The following is a 26663-nucleotide window of genomic DNA, read 5'->3' on the forward strand; positions in this document are numbered from 1 at the left end:
AGGGACTGGTGTTGGGACCGGTCTTGTTCAACATCTTTGTCAGTGACATGGACAGTGGGATTGAGTGCGCCCTCAGCAAGTTTGCCGATGACACCAAGCTGTGTGGTTCGGTTGATACCAAATTAGATTGGATATAAGGAGGAAGTTCTTTACTGTAAGGGTGGCGAGGCACTGGAATGGGTTGCTCAGGGAAGTTGTTAATGTTCCATCCCTGGCGGTGTTCAAGGCCAGGCTGGACAGAGCCTTGGGTGACATGGTTTAGTGTGAGGTGTCCCTGCCCATGGCAGGGGGGTTGGAACTAGGTGATCTTAAGGTCCTTTCCAACCCTAACTATTCTATGATTCTATGATTCTTTGGCCACACTTACAAGATCCTCAAGAGCTCTGGTGTACCACAATCTCCACACCTGTTCCTTGTCCCCGGCTACGCATGACCTTCACGTCACTAGATCTGCTTGGTGCCAAGTTCGCACAAGGGGAAAAAATGAAATCAAACCAGATGTCCCTGCAGCTCCCAGGGAAGATGGGTGTGTCAATCAGACCACACGTAGTCAGGAGAGCTCGACAGATATATAGTAAGATGCATGCTTATGTGAGGCTGATGAATTTAAACAGACCAAGCACTAGCATTCCCAGGAAGAGTAAGAAGACCCAACGGTAGCTTTCCAGGGAAAAATAAAATTAAGATGCTTGAAAAAGAACTGATGTATCCACCATGTTTGGAGAAAGAAAGAGCTACTTTCTTGGGGGAGTAAGAAAAAAGTGTGTGAATGTGTGAAAGACATTAAATGCTGGCTATAACCTGTAATTGCTGAAAGCAGGCAAGGTGGTGAAGACCATTAGGCTAATTATACTGGCTCAGATCTGTAGCCTCTGAAGCCCACAATGCCATCTCCGACTGTGGCCTGTTGGAGACAGGCTGAGCAGAAGCAGGAAGGCAAGCGTGCCACACTGCCTTCTGGGGCTCCCCAGCTTTGGGCACCCTAGGGCAGAGGCTGCATCCACAGTCTATGCTGTCCAGCCACTAACAAACTTCTCTAAATTCATCCTACCTCTTTTGAGCACATTTATATATTTGACCTCTACCATCCTCTGGCAGTGAACTCCACACCTTATTATGTGTGGCATGAAAAAAATCCTTCCTTTTATTGTAAACCTGGTGCCTGAGAGTTTCACTTGATATCCTTCAGCTCCGACCTTTAGAGGAACAGAGAACATCTGCCTCTTATTCATAATCCCCATTCCCAAGTTTACATAACTTTGTCACTACTTTACTGAGTTGGTGCTGCTCAATTTTTCTTGGTACAGAGCCATTTCATTGCAGATCTCGTTTCCCTTCACCTTTCCCAGCTCTACCAATTCCTTTCTGAGAAGGGAAACTAAACTATTGCATACAACGTGCAAAAAAAAAAAAAAAATAGCAAGCCTAGGACACTTACTGATTTACAAAGACATAAAACCAACTCATTCTGTTCCTATCCTAACCATTTCCCCTTGATACCGAGTATTGAAGGTGACACTGTCTCAGTGTGCAGAAAGTTCACGATCTGTTCTCCAAGCAAGGATTCAGAGCCCATTAATCTTAATGGATCATTAGGGATACTTCTCTTGTGATGAGCAGCTTCATTTATTTTGACACAGATACCACTTGACAAAATCCCCAAGTCCTCCTACAGATCTGCTGTGGGGTATTTTTGTATGTAGACTTTTTTTTGCAGTGGATAGAGCACTAAACTATTAAAATACCAAAGTTCTGATCTGAAATTCATCTTCAAATAGGCATTTTATACGTGTTAAATAACGTCGGCTAATACCTGATTTAAAGAGCATTTCACTGCTGGGCTACTTCTTATTTGCTTTACACATTCCAGCTATTTCAAATTTGACTACGAAGAAAACAGCACTGTTAACAACTTTCATCACTGAGCAAATGAATGTTGTTTGCTTATCTGTACCCTCTCAAATATTCTCTTTAGCCACGTACTTCAGAAGCTGATATGAAGGAACGTTTCTCCCAGCAGCCTATTATGATTTCAAAGAGCATAATCATCAACTTGCTCCACTTTGGACTAGCAGACTTTTAGGGAAGGGGTCATCTGCACACCAAAGAGTGTTACAAGTCATTTGGTTTGTTCCCAGAGCTCAGACACTCGGACTGCTTTGAAATAACTGGGAGCTGGAAAAACATTCAGAATATTTACCATGCAAATGAGCGCAACAAGAATCCTATTTTGTTTTTATAATTCCCGCATTCAGTGCAGCTAGAACAAACAGATTTCTCAAAACAGGGCAAGAGTTTTATCTTTTCTCAGTTGGTTTGTTAAGAGCAGATACAGGCATAATCCTTCGCTTTTTCCTCATAGCCATTTTGGTATTTGCCTCACTAATAAAACAATTATAGGATTAATGAGGCAAAAAGAATATTTTCTGAACAAGAATAATAAAAGGCTCCTCTCTCTTCCTCCTTAACTATAAAAAGCTTCTTTATTCCACATGTTCCTATATCTGTGCTTTATGAAAAATCCAGAAGATTTAAGTGTGGGAGTATGCATTAAGGGTTGGTTTTGTGGTTTTTATGAGAGCAAAATTTAATTGTTTTCTGCATAATGATAAATAGTTTCTTAATATTATGTTAATACTTGAAATATTCTCACAGTGACCAAAACACAGAAAACTCATTACAGCAAGCATTTTTTTAAATGTCAAAATGGGATTCCAAGTGGAAAAAAAAAAAAAAAAAAAAAAACAAACCACAAAAAAAACCCCAAAACCCAAACAAACAAAAAAACCCCCACCCCCAAAAACAAAAAAAACACACATTCTTTGCAGATTGTAGGTAGAAAGACTAAAATAGAAATGAAATTTTCCCATTCTAACTGTGAATCAGCAACTGATATGCAATCGCATGGTTTTACTATTCATTAAAACAACCAAAGGCCAACAAAGTATTAGAACAAAAATTTACAGATACAACAGTGGAAGCCATAAAAAAGAAACCCCACAACTTCTTCACTTTGATCCTTAAAAGGACTTTTTCTATAAAGGTGTAAGTCTTTTAAGTCATTATCTGTGCTGCTTCATGTAATGAGAAACTAAACGAGAAAATACCCCGAAATAACTGCTGGAGTTTTCTCTAGTGTCAGCTTCTACATGATCTCAAGTAAAAGATCCTGGAATCAAAGGGCCACATGTCTGCGTGTGCACACGCAGAGCATGACAATGTGTACACTGACAGGCAAAGACAAACAAGCACTTGCTTCGTTCACACACTTAACTCAATAGATGTGAGCCAGATCCAGCCAAGAAGATGCACGGACACATTAGTCTGGGTTTGGTTTTCAGCATCAGTGATAAGCTTACAATCAATCTGAAATTCATGCAGTGACCTCAATTCTGAACCTTTCTGCTATACCCAGAGAAAATCCTTTTAATTACTTTAATAAACATCTGTGCATTTTGCAAGTTTGTTTCTTAGTTTAACATATTCTCAAAAGTATCTTTTTTTGGAAGATACATTAGACAGCCTATTTAAAGAGCACTAACAAAGAATTCAGCAGTTGCATGTTGTATATTATGCTCAGGACAAGCCTCTCTCCCACATCCAAACCAGAAACGTGGCTGACTATTTCAAGTTCCCATCACATGCTGAAGTTTCTGGCTTCCAGAGCTCGCATCTAAAACTTAATACTTACTATCTGCAGTTCATATGTAATTTTAAGCTACACTTTTTGTTACCCATTTAAAATTTGAAATTACCAAAAGCATTTCCACTCAGAATTTCGTCCCCCTCTCCACCTGCAATTTTCTTTTGAAGACAGTTCATTCAAAGGTAGAGAAAAAAGGAAACATCTGTAGCCGGTTCTCTCCATCTTCAGATGGGCTGGGTAATGCAGGAAAAAATAATCAAGGAGTCCTGTTATAGACAAACTTCTGTAGGTGCTTATGAAGAAAAACACTGCAGCACACCATATTAAAATATTCGGGGGGGTTCCTTCTTTAAAAAGGCCCAGAGCTCTCCTCACTGAACAGGCTGCTCTAGCCACATGGTGAGCTTACCCAGCTGGGGCTGCAGCACACTGTCTGGAACCATAGGCTGCACTTCAGAGAAGTTTTCAGTGCTGCACGTACTGCTTCACAGCACGTCACGACTTGAGAGCCAGCAATCTGCAGAACTGCTTTCCAACCCGCTCTCTTGCAAACCTCTTCTCCTAGCAGCTTATCAGGTGATATTAATGCCACAAAAGGTGTCCAGCAGGAAGCAGGAAAAATCAAGTTAATTGCCTAGGTATATTAGTTTAGTTTTCCTCAGGGAAGAGTAGAATCACCTCCTCTATGAGTCCCTGTCACATGCAGCTGGCAGCTTAAGATAATAACCCCAAACACTCCTGACAATAAGTTATATCTTTTTAATATATGTATTTTTTCCTCACATACTTGTATGGGAAGACCTACGGTTGCAGATTTTGTGCTCTATTCATCACCACCTCACCCATTCATCCTTTAACCGCATCACCTGAAGTCAAAGACATCTTAATCTTCTCTGCCATCTTCTCCTTCTCCTTTGGATAACAGGCAACAATTATCCCAGCTTTCCCTCCCTTGACTCAGCTCTTTAGCCATCACCTCTACCAAATCTGTTATGCCAAACCTCTGGTTTTTCTCTGGTCCCTTTTCTTCTAATTTTCTTATTCCTCTTCAGTTTTTCCAGATGAAATCTTGCAACTCTGATGGCATCCTTTCACAGCCTATCCTCACCTTCCTCTGAGCAATTCCACCCTCAAAAAAAATCTTGTCTATACAGCTCATTAGCTATCATCTCCCACCTTTATTTTCCCACAGCAACCAACCAAAAAATCCTCCACAATAAGAGATGCCTTTGTGCCACTATTCCCTCTAAACCTACTGGCTCACTTCTAAGATAACAATCCTTATCCACAGAGTCCCTCTCCTAATGCTTAACTTGGTCCTGTCATGTTAGTCTTGTGCACTCCAGGTCACAGTCGCACGTCCTCCTGGCATGTCAACTTTGAGCTGACTTACGTTCTAATTAATTATATTCAAGAGACAATGACAAGTTGAGGTTTTTTTTTTATTTAAGTACATAATCTCTAAGGCACAACTTCATTGCAAAGACTTTTTCTAACCTTATTTACCATGTCATTGCACTTCACACCCCTTCAGAGCCTCCCTTCCTTTATCTAAAAGCTCATACCATTTCTCCTCACTTTTGAGCCCTTTCATGACCAAGGTCTTTAATATTCACCATATGTTATTAAGAGGGTGATTTTGATCTGCTAAGTGTGCCAGCCTCTGTCATCTACTTGTTAAAGCTGTCGAAGAAGAACATTACCTATGTCTTACAGGCAGACTCTTCATGCAGGAAAGGCACCCTAACCACCTCTCATGTCCACTATTTATCAAAGACCACCTGAAAATTTCCTTCTCAAAACATCCCAGAGTTCAACAACAATCCAACAGCTGAAGCACTAGGACCACATATCAGTCACAATGGTCAAACCACCTAATTTGCTTTCACTTCTTCTCATGCCTCTGCTCCTACATTGATGCCTTTCACTGCAGATATTAAGTTCTCAGTGGCAAAGCCTGTTTTCTGTTACACGCTTGCGTTACAGGCAGCGCAGGGGTATCCTGATCTGATACAGGATCTCCAACACAGCATAACAGCATTAGAGAGAACACAAGGAGTCAGTTAAACTTATGTTCATCCTGCTAGTCAGTAATATTGCACCCAAACTATGATAAACCTGCTGTGCCTGTATTATCAGAACACAATTTAAAAAAAAGGTTATCTGAAAATAATTTTCCTGTTCAAAATGCAGAAGGCATGAGAGGCACACACCAGATAGCAGCTGCCTGAACAGAAATACTGCTAACTTTGAAAGCTTTGCGTGTGAAGCAAGCTGTAGCTCTTTCAAAGTATGGTCCGTACGAACAGAATTTCTTTATTTAGCACATGCAATTATTCGTGCAAATGTATTTGTAGATTTCAACGTCTTGCCCTTCCCTTTTCTTTCTTTTCTTTTGCTTTACTTTGTTATTTCTTCTGGTTTACTTTGTTATTGCTATCTTTATTCAAATGAATACATGCAAGTAACGTGTTTGCATATAGTAAGATAATTTCCTTCTTCCCCTGCTTTGCCAAGCACGCAATTCACTATATTACAGAAGCATGCAGCTGGATCACGTATAAAACATTCAGCACAGATGTCTACTGAGTTCTAAGTAAGGGCTTTCACAGCCTGTGCTTAAATGTCCTTAGAAGGTTTTTCTTACATCACTCGCTGAAAAAGAAACAAGTTACTTCTCTCTTCAGATAACTGATCTATGTCCTGCGTATCACAGCTTTTTATACTTTGAAAGTCAACTCTTCCCTCAGTATTTTCTTCCTGGGAGAAAAAAAAAAAACCCTCCTTCAACTTTTCTTCTCATTGATCACTTAAAAATCCATTTTCTCTATTTCCTACCATTCGTTGAACATTTATCCTCATCTTTATGAAAGCTCAGGCCACAGTATTTCAGCTGAGGTCTCCACAGCACCAGACAGAGGAGAAGCGCTACTTCCCATGTCCGTTTAGTCTCTCTATCTCAGAATGTTTACCACTTAAGTTCAAAAGGCACAAAACTGAACACTGAACATTTTAACCTCTAAATGACCTATTATATTATGACTTTAGAGGGAAAATACGACTATTAAAAGCGAAGTATGAAACTTGGTGGTAGACCTAAAACCCATGCTCATGTTTAGCTCCCCCCACCTCTGCACACGCATTTTAAAAAGAAAGGTGCTACAGAAATAAGCATTTTACAGCTTCCACTGGGAAGTTCTGCAGTGAACTTCACCTATTCTTTAACTTCTCAAAATGAACCGTAGGTTAACACAGATTTTTATAAAGTATGTTTATGACTTGCTCTTCCATTATCTTGTAAAAATAAGAACTTGGCAATAAACAGACACCCAGCAACTGATTTTCCCATTTTCCTTTTTAAATTCCTCCCCAACACATTGCATGACATTACTAAACCCATAAAACAGACAATACTCTCAGCTCCCAGTTAAGTAACGGCATTGAGATAATTCAGACAAAGCTAAAATGCCAACAGTGAAACATGCAATTAGAGTATAATGGGGACAAGTTACTGATAAAATTGACAGAAGCAAAAACCAGTTTTGGTCCAAACAGCCCATGAGGCCAGAGTTCGTTCTCTTGATATCCGTATGTTTCACCTTCAGTTCAACAGATATAATATCAACAGAAAATTAAGGTTTAGTAGTACTCTCAGCAAGGGAAGGCCTTATAAGCCTTGAGGGAATCCTACCTCTCTATTACATGCAATGGACACAAGCTCCCTTATGCTCTCACATATACAAGAGCTATCAGGTAAGCACATTTCCTCCTTATTTGCCAGGTTCCTAGTCTGTCCCCAGAAACAATGATTTCTGAGCACCTCCTGCCCATGGCTGCACTAGTGGCACGCTTTACCCACAAAAGAGCAACCACCTGCCTACCACTCTCCCGTACCTAACAGATGCCTAGCAGACTGAATACTAATCATATGGCAACTGCTCATAGAAGTGTGCTGTGGGTTGTCCCAGTTATGTTCAGGATGTCATGAAAACACACTGGAACCGTCAAAACAAGTACCCTTCACTGATGAGTGATAATTAATAGACAGAGTTTTATGACAATTTTTTAGCTCAAAACTGCAATAAAGAGAAAGAAAAGGGACCCTCTTCAGAAAGCAACAGTATTTTCCAGATACTTTTGAAGATCTGGCTGGAGTAGAAGAGATACAAGCCCTTTGTTAATTCCCCACCTCCCTCAGCCCACAAACCTACAAAAACCAGATATTTAATTTTAGCCCCTTCACTCAGGCATGCTTCATTTATAACCCTCTTACCACTCCTATTTAATCTTTTCTTGGGACTGTGCACAGAGCTACAGCAAGTCATGCAACCCACTAATCTTCACAAGGAATGCAGGAATAAGTAAATAAATAAAGATGTATTCAGGACAAGCAGTGGCCACAAGGTATTTGTAGGAATTAAACACACATCCTGTTTTATACAAGCTGCTTTCACACAATGTCTATTTTGGTAGGATTAGAGCTGGGTAGTGCAGAACTAAAAGTTTTTTGGGTTTTTTTGTTTGTTTCAGACAGTGGGAGGCGGATTTTTTTTTTCTCCCAGTTGCAAAGCAGACAGAGAAACGGTAATATTAGAAACCTGACATTTTGCACTCATTCCTGCTTGCATAACTGTACTTTTCATACCAAATGGAATTCCTTCGATGATTATGATGATCTTCCGTCTTGCATGATTTTACTTAAAGATTTTTCCTATACTGATGAAACTCTCAAGACACTTAATCTGTAACAAATTTTTAGTACCTCCCTCTGTTATGCTTATTTTTTTTCAGAGTAACAAGGAGGTTTCATAGCCAATGCATACAAGTTTTAAAACACATACCCGCTAAAGGTAATCATCTGATCTTTTAAACATTCTTCCCATACACACTTCACACTTTCTCAGAAAAATAAACCAAACTCCAACAATAGAACTTACCCTCATCTGTAGGGTTGAACCCACAGATATCACAGATACATCGAACCCACTTATTCATCTCCTCCTCGCTGTCTGCTACCAAATAGAAAACTCTGTCTATGGTGTTAATATCAAAAATATAACTGTTTTCAAACTCTTTTTTGTTGAACGTTAATCCAGCATCCACTTGTTGACATAGATTTAAGTCAATAATACGGATAGGCTTCTTGGCATGGTCATTTTTGTAGTATTCCAATACATCTGGATCGCCTGTTAAACGGCCACTGCGAAGTACAAACCATCTCCTCTTCCATGCCTGAAAATTGGAGAAAAAAAAAGGGGAGAAAAATTACTAAGAAGAAATTATACTTTAAAGACTGTTACCTTTTCTGTACTGTTTCAACCTGTGGTGAACTGAGTAAAAGATCAATTAGAATTCTAAGAAATTACACACCAGTTACCTACATGTAACACAATGTATTTACACACTGTTAGAGCAGTGGACTAGAGGATTAGTGAATTTGTATTTTAAAGTTTCTCTTCTGTATTTGAGCTGTCTTTTTAAAAAGAGAACACACAGACTTAAATCACTGTTTACAAAACAAGAAGGGATGAATCCAGTAAAGTAAAAAGGGGGGAAGGGACCAAGAGAGGGAAAAAAAAACCCCAAACATACACACAAAAAGCTTCTGAAAGAAGCCAATGTAGGCATTGGAAAAAAAAAATAAAATATATATCTTCAAGTGCTCCACAGCATCTTGTTTCTGATAGCTGCTGCTTCGGGTTGATTTTAACTCTGAACTTGACACTGATACTCAATGATAGTAGCCTGTATTTAGAGAATGGACAATGCACATATCGTATGCTTCCCTCTGTTAGGGGACCTCTGCACTTATAATATTTCTACAATAGCACTTCTTACAGAAAAAGCTACATTATTATTTTAGAAACTACTGATGGGGATAGAAAGAATGATCAAACACTACAGTTCTACCACATAAACACAGTTTCTGTGGAAGGTATATCCACAGAAGAAATGTATTTCACAATCTGGCATGTTCTTGTTTTACCAGCCTTCCTGCTACTGCAGAGAGAAAGAAACTGGTCCAAGAGAAAAGCACAACTAAAATGCCTCATCTTCCATTTCATTCTTCGTCCCCTGGCACAATTCTTGCCAATGGTAACTCAAAACAAGAAACCAAGGTTTGCATACAACTGCCCTGGCATTACCAACAGCATCTTAATTGCCCAACTTAACTGCATTTTGGTTTTTCAGCTCTATCAGCAATACAGCATTCTATATGCTATAAGCTTCCATATATGCCAAAAGTCCAGATAACAGGCACAACAGAAGAAACTAGATGTACTGCCATTGCCCCCTAGAAGAACTGTATTGCAGACAAAGTTAGAAATGTGAAATTAGAGCCTGGACACAGTGGGGAGACATCACTGTTTTATCCATTTGTTTTTATGCTTTACAGCAAAGTTGGAGACCAAGGCAAATCAATGCAGTAGCCAAGCCACTGTGCATTACAATGCAGACTCACACCGTGCCCCAAGGCGCCCTGTTTAAGGCTTCTTTAGGATACTCGAACATGGTTGCCAGGAAAACCTTTGGAAGGGCAAAAAGCCCCAACAGCATAAACAAAAAAAATAACAGGTGAGTGAGTTCTCCTTTTGGCCAGCCCTGGCTGCATGCAACCAAGGGAAGGAATCAAATCAGCAAGGTTGGTCCTAGAAGACGCTAGGGCATGTGTCCGAATCTTTTCGTAATACGTAGTGAGAAACTCTGGCTTTCAAAGCTACATCCCAGTGTGTAAAGGACATCACATTTTCTTGAGGCATGAGAGTATTTCAATTTCATTTTTACGTAGCCCTTCAAACAAGCTACTGGAGAAAGGACATAAAGGACAAAGAGTGAGAACTGTACCACCATCTTCCAGCTCTGAATTAGCACCATCAGCTTTGTGCTAGAGACTCACAAACCCCTCATTGTCAAGCGGGCATGCCTTTTTTGGGTACCAAGCTTAGGAAGCTGTTATGGAAAGATAATACAGAAAACAGGAGAAAGGGAAAAATGCCAGACAGCTCCATTAAGATTTGTGATCCATTCTCCAACTACCACACCTCTAAAAGTTACGAGGTTTTAAGGTAACTTCTATACTTTATAAACCAAGTATATTTATTGCAGTTGTGAGTACAGTATCTGCTTTTAAATAATGAACTCCACGAATCAAGTCAAGGTCTCAAGCAACTATTTCCACATAGCAGTAAGTGGGTGAGCAATAAAACACAGTAGGAACCCCTCTAATTTACATTTCAAATGTGAATACCTTCTAGTAGCACAGCTGATAAGCACTCTTCAACAGCAACCCAAAAAACACTAGCAAAGTTTGTTTTGTTTCCTGTTTCCAAATCAAGTGACAACTTAGATGCTGGGATAACAGGAAATTTCAGTATCGGAGTCTCTCTCTCCATACAAGGTCGATCACAGATAACTGTTATGAACCAAACCACACAAAACTCTGCGAGATTAAAGATAAAGCAGGTTTCTGAAGCTAGCCTTCAGTCATTCAGATTAAATTTTCAAAGCTTAAGTCAGGAGGAAAGAGATTAGAGAGATGAGAAGAACATGAGGAATTGAGAAGCACAATGCACTTCGTCTCACAATTCGTATAACAAAAAAATAATCAACTCTGTATCAACCAAGCATCCCTCTTCTACAAGTTTATTTCTAGTACTGTGTTAAGGAATGAAAGATTCTTAGCATTCCTGACAATCTCTGTGGAGCATTAATGAATAAATATGTCTCTTAAAAAAATCAGAAAAATTGACCAGCTAAACAGAATTTGTTTTCAGCCCTTCAGGCTACAAAATCAGAACTACAAAGTACTTAAAACACTGCATTTAGCCTACCAGCACCTGCTACTATTTTTGAAGAGTTTTCACATAGTGTGTATGTGAACATTTATTTCAGTCATATAATGAGTCACACTCACTGAAACTGGCACAGATTATATTCAAAAACAAAAGCAATTCCATAAACTACACACTAATAAGGCAGATACAAAGGTTCTCTGGATTACAGTACAAAGCACAATTTAGCAGCAGAATAAAGCTTAAAGCTAGACAAGCGAACTGACATCAGCACCCTTGCTAATCATAGTACAAAAGCGCCTCTATATTTTCTCAAAGTGCAAAATGAGCCCACATAAATCACTCTTTGTTATTTGAAAATATCTGGGATTCTTAAAGCTTGATCTATTTTTAACATTTCAATATTTGTCATTGTAACGAAAGCTGTATACTGCCTCACTGAAGTATACAATACTGTGCTATATGTGTAAGCAAGACAGCTTCTTCAATAATGGCTTTCCAAAAAAGAAATCTCTAACAGAAAGCAGGCATATGTGCAAATATGTATTGACATGAATTTAATACCCACGACCACCCTTAGCCATCTTCGTTTGAAAATTCTGCGTTTTCTTCTACAGACCCTGTTACAGACTACTTCTCACGATCACTAAAATGTTGTGACTGGTTTAAGTCACAGGAAAATTACAGGTACTAATTATGTGTCACATTACTGATGTTATCAGCCATACATTATCGAATACTGGTTTTTCTGTGCTAAAAGGTCAACTGCATTAAGTCTGAGAAGTAAAAGAATAGCCAGTATGTGATTTAAACATTTTGTTCCAACACCATTATAATTTAATTATGGAAAGATATTTGAGCAAATAGAGAAAGGGTGGGTTTTTTTTAATGAAAGATTTTGAAATATATATAAAATGTGTTACCAATATAGAGTTTTAAAAACATCTTTTATAAATATACTAACACCTAGATAGAAAACACTGCATGCAGATCAAATACCTAACTCAAAAGTAAATTTTTTCCTTGTAAAACTGTAGTACTGCAGTATAGCAAATGTCATGGGAATCAAGTTCACCAAATGCCAGTGCAGGCTTTGTGAATTCTTACAAAACAAGGTTTAACGAGGTTTGCTGCTTTTGTTTCAGACTATAAAGGCCTTGTATGCCTCTCAGCTTGTTTTCTGCTTTGAGCTACAAAGCATATCAGCTGGCCTAACATAGGACATCACAATTCTTGCCAAACATTGTCCTGTTTGTATCATGAGACCGTTGTATCATGAGACCATCACAACTACAGAAACAAGCTTGTTTGCTTGTTTTTGAGGTAGGCTAAAATGTGACAAGCTGCTCACCCACAGAGCATCTAGTGATCAAAGGAATAATGGAATTTTCTTTTTTTCACCCAGAATTTTGAGTAGCTTACAAAGTAAACCCAAGAAACTCCAGTTATTAGTTTTTCCACTCACATATATGCAATCTGCTGATTTAAAAGTGAGCGAATCAGCTAAGAAATTGGCAGAAAGCATCATTTAGCAATGCAGGGGTTTGTTGGGTTGGGTTTTTTTTTGGCTTTTTTAATTAAAAAAAAAAAAAAATAAATAAATCCCCCCAAACCCAAAAAAACCTCATACTGTCACTAAATCTGTATGTAGCACACAGAATTTACAACATAGCCTCCTTACAAGGAGGTTGAAGTTGTTGCTATACCTCCCTTAATCTTTATGTTCATAAATTGTTTTTTCCCTTGTCATATATATACACAAGATGTACCTCATTCAGCTGGTGGCTGCAGCTCAAAGATGTAGGAAACAGGGGATATATGTGTAAATGGAGAAAGAAACGAAGGAGGAAGTGGCAGGAAAGTAGATAGTTTATATTTTAAGAAAGATTTAACCTGCCATTTGGATCCTCTCAAGCTGTTACTCAAGAGGCCAAAAAAATTACATTAAATATTTAAATAAAAGCTTAGAAATGTTAAATCAAAGACAACTTTTTCCTGATTTGGTCCCCTTTTTTTTTTCCAGCATTTGCTCCCATGTGGTCAAGTAACTCTACTTACTGATAAACTATAGTCAACCATCCTTCTTTGGTTTACTAAGTATTATTAGCCACAGTCTTCATGTCACTTAAAGCTTGTTTTCCCCTTTATCACATTTACAACCTTTCTTCTCTTGGGTAGCATCCAGTCAAAAACCTCCAAAATTCTTGAGTACTGGCTAAGGCAAAGAAGGTATCATTTACATCCCACTCTGGTAATACCTCTAATGAACGATCAGGAACAAAACTATGTATCTCAGGCCTTCTGATCTCTTAAGTGTGCAGACATTCGTGCTTAGGTTTTCACCTCTGTACTCCACAGACTACTTTGAAAGGACAGTATTTGGCATCCTCCTTTCCCAGAGAAGTCAAATAAGACTTGAAAGAAAGACGTGACTTACCACGGGGCACAGGGAAGGACAAAAAGAACACCTGATGTTTTACAAACACACAAAACCTTTCCTTGCTCCAAAAGAATGTATAAAGTAGAAGACATGCACAGCATGAAACCAGAGAGAAGCAGGGGAAAATAAGGCGGTCCAAGGTCACTTCAGGATGCTCTTCTGGACATTTAAGTCCTGAATCTACTGTTGAGGTCTTTTCACATGTCTGCTGGGATCAAGACTTAATTTCCTAATGCTTTTTGCCCTCATCTACTTCATCTATCCCTCTGCCTTCACTTTCTTTTCAGTGCAAAGGTTAAACAATAGTGAAATTGCTAGATGTGTCTGGCAAACAGGAGAAAGGATCACAACCAGAAGGTGAGCATTTCTTCTTTTTGCCTCCTGATTTCTAGTGTCCTGGTGTTTTGTTCATCACAGGAGTCACACACAGCTCTGGCACAGCTTCACTGACTCATACATTTGACCTGTGCTCAGCATCCCATTAGAAGCTCAAACAAAATAAAAATAAGTGTTCCTTCACACTATGCTTTTTTTTAAATCCTGTTTGTGGTAGGCATAGACCAGTGACAACTGTCACTGATGAGCTTCATCCCACAAGGCACGTACTTGGGAGGACTGCCAGGAAGAAGCCAAAAGAGGTCACATTAGGTAACAGTGCTTCAAGTACAGAACTTTACTTTCCCCACTTGCTATTCTTCTGGTTTGCAGAACTAACTCCAACATTGTGAGATTTCAAAGTTTCACCTGAGAAATTAACACTTGGGTATTTCTACATGGAAATACATTAAGCGATGTTTTTCAGAAAGCATTTTCTGGAAATCTTTTTAAAACCCTCTCACACCCCACTTCCCCAACAGCCATATCATGAGCACCTGAACTGAAAAATATGTAATTACTACTTATTTCTGAAAGCCATTGTCATAACACCTACTGGCATCTGCCATCCTCCTCTTCCCTAAAAAATATGTCTTTTTTTCCATCTTTTATTTCTTTTCTGAACATAAGACAGAACAACTAAATTGAGCACCAAAAAAAGCATGTTTAGTGTCTTAAGTGGAAATGCAGTTTCTGCAGTTAAAAGATTTTACAATAGTCTAAACATTCTACTTTTAGTAGCATAAATACTATGAAGCGTAAACAGATTACTGCAAAACGAACAAATGTGATACGAGGAAAACACTGAATACATTATGACTTTCTTTAAATACTTAAGACTTGTTTTCCAGGAAGCACCATCTTCTCTCACTGAGCAAAATAAGGAAAAAACAGTCTCAGTGGAAGTTTCCACTCTCCTGGCCATCATCCTGATCATCTGTTCCGAATACACACAAGGCAAAAATTTCCTGTTTTCAAACTATTGTCACCATTTTCTAGTCTTGTGCTGTTGATTCTAACTTTAGCTTGTCAAATAAACAAAACTCTGAAAACACAGCAGAACGATACTTCCACTCAGATTTACTGTGAGCACTGTTTCATAATCAATGTTTCAGCATGTGAATTAGTCTTCCAGTGTTATGCCACCAATTAAAGCGTTAAAAAAGGTGCAAAATACAATTCCGACAATGTAGCACTAACTGCTGCTTAATTTTGTGAATCTAAAACTAACTGAACATTTTCCATTTTCCATGTGGCTTCTTGCCTTTATTTTCTGCCTTGGTTTTTTGGGTTTTTTTGTTGTTTTTTTTTTTTTTTAAAGCCTTATGCCTATTCCCAGTGTAACTGGGCTGCCAGGTCTGCATCACCTAATTCACATTAAACTGATCGTTATTCTGTCTGGTAGTATCAGTCACTTTAATAAATACTTACTTTTTCTGCAGTATGTTAGAGATTTTCTAATGGCAAACACAATTGAGGCCTTGGGTGACATGGTTTAGTGTGGGGTGTCCCTGCCCATGGCAGGGGGGTTGGAACTACATGATCTCAAGGTCCTTTCCAACCCTAACTGTTCTATGATTCTATGAATTTTTTCTCTGTCATACTCTGTACAGCAGAGAATTATTATCATTTTTTTGTCAAAACAGAACCAGAATTTAGAGAGTTACACAGAGCAATAAAGCAGACCTGTAGCAGAGCCAGGAACTTCAGCCTTCATTTCGCTGTCTTTAAGTTAGGATCAAGATCATCCCTTCATTATCTCATCTACTTCTTCTGCCTACAAACATGCCATTTCAGGTCATTTGCAAACTTACCTTTTCACTTCCAGTTGCTCTGTTTCACACCACTCACCCTATATAGCTAAAACATAACTCTCCAGTAGTTTTGCTAGCAACATGTTCCCAGATATTAGCTTTGCCATCCCCTCTCACTGCTCTGTCAGTAATGAAAATATAACACTTGCCATGACATTAGGAGAAGTGTACCTGTTGCAGGTCCCTTACCCACACATCTACATGATCTTTGGTTTGCTGCCCTGTTTCTCAGAATATTTCCAAAATTTGGTCTTTTCCTCCCTGATCACAAACGTGTTCTGATCATTTCCCTCTCTAGTCTCTCCCATATGCATCCTATTTAAAATAATACTGCCAGGACCATTTCTCTTCTCTCATCCTGATCACATTACCTTCCATTTTAAAGTTCCCAATTTATTGACTTGCTTTACTGCAGTTTTGAGCCTCTTTTCCTACTCTTAGGCTTTTCCTTGTTAGCAAAGTCAATGTGCTTACTTGATTGCCTCCATCTTCCAAGTCACCTCCTATTGCTTCGCTTTACCACCGATACAAGATTTGCTTTAACTTCTCTCGCACTCTTCTCATCTTTCTGCAACTTCCGAAGGCTCCCCAAATCAATAAGCAAGGGCAAGACACCTCCTTCTGTCAGATCAACCTCTTTGATAGTACTTACAATCACTAAAGCCAAATTGCAATTTGGCCTTGCATCAGATGGATTTATTTAAAAGGTAATGTTTTTGTGTCTTCATCAGACAAAGTTCGGTTTGTTGTTTTGTTTTAAAGTTGCTTCAGTCTGTTCATCAGCTCTTAATTAGAAGTCACTCCTCCCCCACAAGTCAGTCTAAGAAAGCAAAACATTCACAGTAGGTTATGCCCTTTCTTTTTTTAATGTGTTAAAATGTGTTTTTTAACATTAGTTATCACAAGGATTGTTACAGTGCTGACAAAACCCCCTTAACAAGACAACCAGAGAAAACACCAGCTGTGCTGTTTGAGTCAAGTTCCACTATTGCGAGCTCATGGTGTACGTTTTGACAAGCTGCATTGGAGCAATGCACAGAAAAATAAAAACTTTAGGATTTAAAAGACACAATAAATCCAAAGCTGAGAGGTCAAGCCTACACTCCATGGATACCAACAGCTTTCCCACTAATGGTCACAGATGAAACATTCTACCATACATTTCTGTCTACTCATTTCTCATTTCCTAGGAGGACGGTCATTTTGAAGTGGTGCTTGTACCAAAGTGTGAAAAAAATCCCCCTTCTTCCAGATAACAAGCCCAGTGCTTTTTATAGTATTTTGTACAGATTCACAATTTTCCTTCCCCCCACCTCCTTACTTGCCCATGTAGGTACCTATCATCTGCAAAATACTTATACACAAGGAAAAGCAAAAACATGCAATCCTGACACTATTTTAAAAGACACTGCAGTTTCAACAAACATACAACATACATACATACGACACTTCAGTGCTTCACATTTGGATTACTCAAGCGTGCTCATGCTGCATGCAAAATGTAGACTTCTACGGATGACAGTGGCCAGGCATTCTGCACATCATCTCTTCAACAAAATATTCATAAGCTTAAATACTGTGTTTTGTACTCCCCATAAAAGAAAGAGGATTTGAGCTACAGAAGCAGCAGTGTCTCCAACTTCAGTAGGGAATGATGAATAAAGGGGTATTTAGTAGTGAATTAAGGAGGACAGTGCAAAGATACCCCTTAATTTCTACAAATTGCCTCCCAACTAACCAGCCTGGTTTAACCTACTAGTTGTATTCATAATGAAAGAAGCTTCTACACTTCCATCAAACACATAGGGAAAAGTCTCCAAAGGAAATTCCAGACAATGCTTTAAATAATTCCTACAAATTAAATTTAGGACATGTTGACACTCCATCCTTATCCATTCCTTGTGAGAGAAAGGCTGTACACTAGCTGACATATTTGCAAATTGAAGACCTGTAGACCAAAGCAGGAGCCTCTCTTGTAAATGAGCCAGCCACTGTTACAGCAATGAAAGGACTGACACTTATTCAAGCCTCTTTACTCAGACACAGTAAAGCTAAAGGAAATCTATTGTTCTGACAAGGTATTACAGGGAGAATCAACACAGCACTTTTAAAATACTGTAAGGCATTGCAAGGAATTCCTTATTGTAAGAAAGGGAATGAATTAGGAAGGGCATGCTTAGTGTTTATATTTGAGGACTAAAATTACTAGCTTTTCCATTACAAATATACAGATCAGCAATGTGCATGAAGCAAGTGACCAGATATGGCTGGAAGAGCTGCAGAAAAAAAGTAAAAGCTAAGGTAAAGCAAAAGTCAGCACTGTGTCTCACTTTACATCACTGAAAATATTTGCCAACTAGGCTCAGCAGAGTTTTTTTCTGAACAAAACTGACCTGAAGAACTACAGAGAAAAACTGATTTCAAACCAAACAAGCACAAAATCAGGATTCTTTGCAAGACATTACAATATATAAATTGCTTATATTATGCTAACTAAACTGAGTCCATTATAACAAAAATGGTTTTTCCAACAGTGCAAATATACTTCTAGATTCAAGTAACTCACTGAGTAGTAGCAAAATGGTTAAGAAATTAAAAAAACCTGCGACATCATACACCAATAGCATATTTACCTACATACCAGCACACTGGAAAATTAAGATGCTTTGGTATAATTACTTGGATTAGCTTACAAAAGACTCCTCTTGCTCTCATCAACTCACATAAAGTTTTCTACTGTTTCCTAGACTGTAACAGTACCCTCATGCCATATATTACTAGGGTCAACAGCTTTGTAGAGTTTAATCACCACAACCAATTAATTTATCTTTTTTTTCCTCCCTGCCTCAATGCAATCTCTGAATCGAGGTTTGTTCTGAAACCAGATCCTTCACACAGCGTTGCCGCAATTGCTCACCACAAAGGCAGAGGAACCTGAGTGCCAGGACCAAGCCCTGATCAGCCAGCGTCTGCTCACACCAACTCCCTGCAAGCCTCCCTGGTGACAAAAGTGAAGTACTCACAGCAGGGTCTTAACAGCCAAGAAAGCACAGATGGTTCTTCAATAACCATACAAATGTTAAGATAAACTAAGCATTTTAGAAGGTTGTATTAACACACCTATGCATGCCCAAGTATGCCTGTAACAAACTAAAGCAACATATCGCAGAACTTCTACTTACTTCATGGTATATTTCTTTTTTTTTTTTTCTTTTTCTTGAGTTAGTGACGCAAGATAACAAACAGACAAGAGGTTTACACTCGTGCTTCAGAAACACAATTCACCCAGCCAACCTGTCTAAACAAAAGCTACACCTCTTTTTGAATTAAAAAAACCCCACCCCAAAACCTAAACAGTTTCAAGCAAAAAGATAACATTCTTTAAGGAAGCCCCTGTTTACTTACTCTAATTCATTCTCCATAGGCATAAGTTACAAAGCAGAAAAGTAAACAAGAACAGGTTTTTTTTCTAGTTTACCTCTTCAAGTCTTCAAAAAATTTAAGCAATGTCCTGGCCATTTCTGCAGTTGTGTCTACCCCAAAATAAGCAAAGCGTTCTTTTTCCTGCTGGCTTCCCACCTCATTCTACACCACCCTATCCTCATAACCTTTGACCAACAGGAAGCAGACACAATGGACTGAAAATAACAGCAATTGTAAGATTTTGAATGATTTAATACATGAGGGGTGGGCTTAAGATATGAAAAACTTCCCTTGCTTTGGTTTTTAACAGTTGCTTGAAACACGTGTTATCTACATAAGGTTACATTTGTTAGAGATCCCAGCTTGAGAACCAGGCTAAAAACTGTGAAACTTACAATTAAGAGCACACAGGTACAAATTCTGGCATATGTTCAGATTCTGCATTTATTAGGCTATTATATACATATTTATACATATATATTTATTATTTCTAGGTAATTATACACAACTAATTTTTCTGACAGTGTAAACAACAGCAATAGAAGTTTCTTGCAGCATTACGGTTCTGGGGTTTTTTTGGAGGGGTTGTTTTTTTTCAAATATCTTCATTTATCCGAGCTTCTAGATCAGTAACAGGTAACTGTGTCCCATAGAATAATATGACATTCTGGTAAGAAATGTAACCATCAGTCCATTTCAACACTGCAGTTAAAGTTGTTAATAAAAAAAATACATGGTGATGGAAAGCCACAGAACAACTTGCTAATACAAAAGAATCTCTGCTGATTCTAAGCAGCTTAGGAACACCTCGTGGTGTAGAAGGAAGGACTTCTTATCTTCTCCTCACATAAAAGCCCAAAGCAATGAACCCAAGGATAGCTTCATTACCAGTTAGAAATTCACGTGCTTTAAATTATACTAACATCTTGGCCTGAACATGTGAGGGTTACAGATTTCTTTCCGAAGTCCAGATAGGCAATTAAGAATGTTTCTTTTTATCAAGTGTTTTTTTTTTTGTCTTGCACCCCAAGTACCAGCTGGTTATTATTTTGAAAACCCACAATCACATCCTGCTTCTGTCATCCCTCCACAGAGCCCTCAGGTTCCTCCTTTGCGGTTACACCACAACACATACGGCTCACGGCGATAAGAGCAGAATGAACTAACTCAGAGGGACTCACCTCTTGTCTAAGAGCTATACTGTGTCATCTGGAGAAGGGAACGGAGGGAATAACAAGTCAGTGTCATTTTTACACAAACTAAATATCCCTAACACAAGACAACTAAATCAAAGGTCCTTTCACAATCACAAAAGCCGGCAATGTCCTTTGCCTTGTAAACGCCAAGCAAACTTTTGAGTATGTTTGCTAGCCCAAGCACATATTTATTAAGCATTCACTGTCCATCTACTGCACATTAGGTGCTGCTTGGGTTTCTCTTTAGAGGCATTTCCATCATGGAATTACAGTAGAAATATTCTTTTCTTGGCAAGGGAAGCTCGGCACTGCATTTCTGCAGGATAAAACCAGATCTACCTTGTCAATGAAGTATTTCATTAAGGTCTGCAAGTGCTCAAAATAACTACAGAAAAGCCTCTCATAATATATACCAACATGGTTATCCACAACAACTTCCAAATATATGGACATCCATATTGCATGTAAGCAAGCTTTCGTGCACAGCAGCAGAAGCCATCACTGACCACACTGTAACAGTAGCTTGAAGTACAAATGGTTCAACAAGGAGGCAAAGTAAGAGGTTCTCTGCAAGCCTGCAGTTTAAGAGTCCCTTGAAACCACTCTGTCTGCTAATAGGATCCTCCTTTTCCCTTCCCCCATTTTAAGACACAACCTGATGCCATCACAACAAGGAATAACAGAGAAAGGATATCCTGCCTAGATTTTCCATTATACAGATCAAATCATCAATCCAGAGAGGTCTTTGCTTGCACATAGGATAAAAAGAAGATGCTTCCAACTGATAAACCCTGAGAGGAAGCAAGGTTGGCTCCACAACTATTTTTAAGTAGTTAGCACTCACACAATGGCCTAAAATTAATGGCCAACCCCTAGGGTCCATGAAACCTTCGTTTAAAAAAAGTATTAAAAAAAAAAATAAAAAAATGAGTTAGCATATTTGAGGGAGAAAGAAAAAAAAAGGGGGGGGCGAGGAACAAAAGAACTAGAAGGTGTCAGATACAATCATGCTTCTTCCCAGATTCACTTTGAATTAAGTTTGTATGTTTAGTCTAAGTAAGTGAAAAGAGAGAAAAGTAAGTGAAGAGAGAAAGGTTTATGTTGTTTCCACTAAAAATGAAGCATTTCCTTCAACAATTGCTGGGAGAAAACCTACTTTACAGCTCTTGTCATTTTGACTAATATACCTCTGCTGTATCATATGACAAAAAGTAAATAAACATAAAAAGAATAATATCTTTATGTAAATGTATCATGAAAGAAAGAACTTGTTTCTCAGACTGAATTTCCAAGACTGGCTATCACAGCTGTGCTGCAGCTCCCAGCTGAACGGCTCCCTACATCTCACCACCTAACAGACAAAGAGCATTTAGTTCACCAATTGGCCAGTGTTTCACATTTAGCTCAGTTAAAAGCATCCCACATCTAAGGCTTCATCTAAGCACGATAAGCAAAGTCCTACTTTGTGCCTCTGGGTAGATGATAAATACAAACATCTTTGTTATCATCTATGGATAAATAATTTAAATGGCATCATTTCTACATTAAATGCACTGAAAATGCAGATCTCATGAAAGGCATTTCTTTGGATAAAAAACAATATGAGGCAAAAGATCTTTTAAAAATCACCTTTTTAATCTAAGAAATGCCCAGAAACTTGAGATGTTTTAAATATTACCATTCATCTCCACCCTTCAGTGCTAAGAAGGATTTCTTCATATGAGCATTTATCCTTCTGGAGGTTTTTTGTTGTTGTTTTTAACAACAGCATCCTTCTGATGAATAACTAACAGAATCATGGAAAACAAAAATGGCCTAGAACTTCTGATCTCATCACAAACTATACCCCTCCTCCTCTGTGCACTAGATAAAAAGTGAACAATTAGCCTGCTGTTTGCCCTGTACAGTGAGATTGTTCATGGTCTTCCTTCATTTGTACCAGATCACAGCATGGAATAGAGAAAAACATGAAAAAAAGATTAAATAAAACAATTAATATATTATTAAATCACCAACACAGCTATGAGAACTTAAACCTAATCAGATTTTTATTATTCATTTCGTAGTTTTGAGCATATTCAAGTCCATCCACCTTACCTGGCTTGAAAAGTACTTCACATTTTTAAGCTTTGCTCTTTGACATGAGAAACAAGCACTGCATTATCCAACTGCTTTTACACCTTTTTGTGAGAGTTTCATAACTAGTTTCACTTACTATGAAAATGTTCAATTTTTAACTCACAGGCAGCAAAGGAACTCTAAAACTGGACACCTTGTTACTTTATTTATTGGCTCTCTATACATCTAAACAGCATCTACTTTGTTTACTGACTAGGAGAGCTCTTACTACTGCCAGCACTTCAGGAACAATGACTGTAGAAAAGGCAAAACATGTTTTTCTACATTGTTTGTCATCTAACAGAACTATAAGGTACACATGTACCAGTTTGAAAACATTTTTAATAGCTGGTAACCTCAAATGGACAAAACAACCTACTCAGCAGGTATTTCATCTGAACTCATAACTTAACCCTTTTCATTCTGGAGTTATTTTTTAAGTAATAGTGACCACAAGATTTTCTACAATGCTGATTATTGTTCAGTATCTGTATCATAATAACACTCAAGAAGTGCATGCTATTTCTAAAGATTACCATTTTTTAGTCCTTAAAATGGGAAGAGCTCTGGGGCAACCGCAAGAGCCCTGAAATCAGAAACAAGATTTAATATCTTGTACAGAATTTTCCAGCTCTTCACATATATATATATATATATATATCTCACAGCACCATTTACATGAACCCAGTAAGATACACAACTTCAAGCAGAAACAGGAATTGCCTCATTTTCCCCATCACTTACAGTGGCAAAGTCTTTCCTCCCCTAGGGAATTCTGATGCATCTGCACTAGGTGGTGTGACAAGGATCCCCTTGTCTGTGGGGGACAGCAAAGTGAGAGGGATGCTGCTAGCTATGCCAGGTGCCACTCACCAGGTCCTCCAAGCACACCTCCCTCCTGCTCACCAGCACTGCCAGCAGTGCTGATGTAAGAGAGGCCAGCATTCTGTTTCAAGTAGGTGAGATTCGGCAGAGGAGCACACTTGTACATCGAACATAGGTCTCACATGGGTTTCCTAAGCTGTTGTTTACCCTCAAAGCTAGACAAATGTAAAGCACACATTGAAGTCTACAAGTGGATGGCTCTCCTAATTCAACTCATCCACCCTCCTTTCAGACCTGAAAGGCTCACAAAAATACAGGGGGAAAAAACCTAAATTAAATGGCTACCCTGAGCGATACTCAGAGGACCTTCATATTTGAACACGTTGAGTTTGCCTCTGCTGCAAGCCTCTTCCTTCTAGAAAGCTGCAGAGCTGAAGCTGCTTATTCACTACGTGAATCATGACAGAACTGGTGAGACCAATAACAATGTCAAATGATAATTTTCATAGTCACTGATTTAGAATGACTACATCTTCACTATCACCGACTGCGAACACAAGACACCTACTAACGTCATGTTATTTGTACTACTGCAGTCAGCTGCCTATCAGGCAAGGTGTCACTTCACTGAAGCTACTACATGATTTGAGAGCACTTATTACTGCTCTTGATAGGCAGGGAGGCCAGAGACTGAGCAATATAGAAACAAATAATTCTCACTTTTGATAACAGGCTGATGTGTCAGAGCACTGCTAACATCCATTCTTACTCTCCATTATAAAATTTTTTCAGAGGGAAAGACAGATTTCAGCAGATTGGGAAAGTCAACACAGATTTTACTACAGAAAAATCATATCACTTCACAGTGAAGATCAGAAGATTTTGAGGATGGGATGATAAAGCCAGAGTGTTTAAAGTTTAGTATCACTTCATTCTGGTTCAAAAACATGCACTGCTTTTTTCTGTTATTGTTCTTTCAGAAGCTACAAACTTTGAAGTATGAGGCCCCATGGCATGCTAGGAGTCTAAATACTGCCAGGACCGCTCACATCAGCTACTGATGGACACCATCCAAATTGTTTCAACCCAGTGGAAAGTTATTTTGGTGAACAAAGTCACTGAACCAAAGTAACGATAAAGAGTACTTACACCAAAGTCTTGGCACCTTAACCAAAATATGCCGATTGATCAATTTGTTAGTCACTTTGTGACTAATACATAAGCATAACCAGCATAAGCAAACAGTTTATTCACTCACTATATTATGAATGCCCTCCCCCCGGCAGCAGGAATAGATGATCTTCTGCAGTAATGTGTGCCTGACCTACACATACAAACTAAACACCTTCTGCCTGAGCAAGGTGATGACAGTATGTGACACTGTTTGGAGGAAAAGCTATAGCTGAACTTCCCTGAGCATTTAAAAGAGGTATCACATCACATCAACCGAATTGACAGAATTCCCACAGAATGTAAAAGAAGTTTCAGTGATTTTATCGACATGAGCTGGCAGGGTAGAGAAGCATATACAAATGACTGCTTTCTCTTTGATTCACAATATTTAGATTGTTATTTCCAGCCCAGGTTAAACAAATTGGTGTTATGATACTATTGTTAGGCTAATGTATAAACATGCTCATGCGCTTTTGGAGGCAGGCCAGCCAGCTCAAACAACAGATTACAAAAGAAACAGCAAAGAGCTGCTGCTCGGGTTCACCCACTAGGCTGTTAAGGAGAGGGAAGCAGGGGGTGAGAAGGAAGAAAACAGCACAGAACAACAGTTGAGCAAAATATTTTGTGAACACACTTTTTTAAGAAGTGTAGAAGGTTTCTTCAAAAAGGCTCAAGAGTTGGTTTATACTCAGCAAAATACCTTCTGAATAGTTCATACAGACAAAGATACATCAAGCAGTATCAATCAGCGTGCTTCACTCTAGGCAAAAGCAACAAAGAAGCACTGGATATAGATTTCTTAGAGTGAAAAGAAAATTAGTGCTCGAAGCACAAATCACCCACCAGCAAAATTTTACTCAGTAGAGAAAACTATTTGTTTTCTTTATGAACAAGGATCTGGATAGTCCAGATCTCCCACTTTGCCACTAATGAGAAGGGCTCAGTCTTACCCCTCTCTCTTCTGCAACAGCTTAAGCACTTGACCCTAACTTTTCATTCCACCCAACATGTCTCTAAAAAATTACATTAAAAAAGATGATATATTTTTTCTCATTTCAATCAAAGCAGAAATGTTTTGAGACAGGTTAGTTAAAGTTTTTTACCAGGGCACTCAGTTTACAGATATGGAGTTGAAAGCAAGTATATATGAACCAACAGATGTCATGGGTTTTTCAGGTATTATGGATTTTTCAGCTATTACAACCAGCCTATGTAAGCAGAAAAAGAGCTGCAACTTTCAAATAAGAAATGCAAATTAACACACAATCATGGATTTATCTCCCCAGCTTACCCTCCATCTTAGTGAAGCTGAAGTAATTTTTCTGTTCCAACAGCCAACAGGGCTGGGGTATCAACCCTGCAAGTTCATTTGTTAAGTATACCCAACACGCAGAGAGAAGAAAACCATGTGAAGAAGTAAAGCCAATAACTCATTCTCTTTGAAAAGGGTCTCGTGAGATTTCCCGTTTATGATTTGCTCTCCCCCTCTGTTCATGGCAGACACTCTGGAAAGACTAAGATGGGTTGCAGTCATACCAACAAAGGAGGTGTCTATTTTCATTATCAAAATACTTGCCTTGTTTCACTGGAAATACTCCAGTGCATTTTAAATTCTATTTGGAGGAACAGGTCCTTCACCAGCAAAAAATACAGCTGTGTACCAAGGATTTGCTTAGCTCATAAAGTAAAAAGTAACTGCAAAGAAGTGCCATTAACTGAGTACCCTCAAACATCTTGAAACGTCAGGACTCCACCAAGGTCTCCTAATAGGAGATCTTGAGATACTTCAGCTCAACCAGCACACTTGGTGAGCAAGTTAAAGTTGGAACGGAAAGCATTTCCATACCCATACATAACAGT

The 26663-nt window shown here is 38.6% G+C and overlaps 1 protein-coding gene across 9 annotated transcripts in view; it reads right to left on the minus strand.

Moving 5' to 3' along the window:
• Positions 1-26663, minus strand: part of GAB1 (GRB2 associated binding protein 1) — a 99269-nt gene that overhangs the window by 32432 nt on the left and 40174 nt on the right. For all 9 annotated transcript variants that reach the window (XR_013956998.1, XM_080619261.1, XM_080619258.1 and 6 more), the window contains exon 2: positions 8584-8878. Coding sequence is in view for 8 of the 9 variants with exons in the window: in XM_080619261.1 (XP_080475387.1) it covers positions 8584-8878 (295 nt within the window). In the remaining variant the exon portion in view is untranslated. The remainder of the gene's footprint in view (positions 1-8583; positions 8879-26663) is intronic.

The sequence above is a fragment of the Psittacula echo genome, assembly GCF_963264785.1.
Source record: "Psittacula echo genome assembly, chromosome: 1".
NCBI lineage: Eukaryota > Metazoa > Chordata > Aves > Psittaciformes > Psittacidae > Psittacula > Psittacula echo.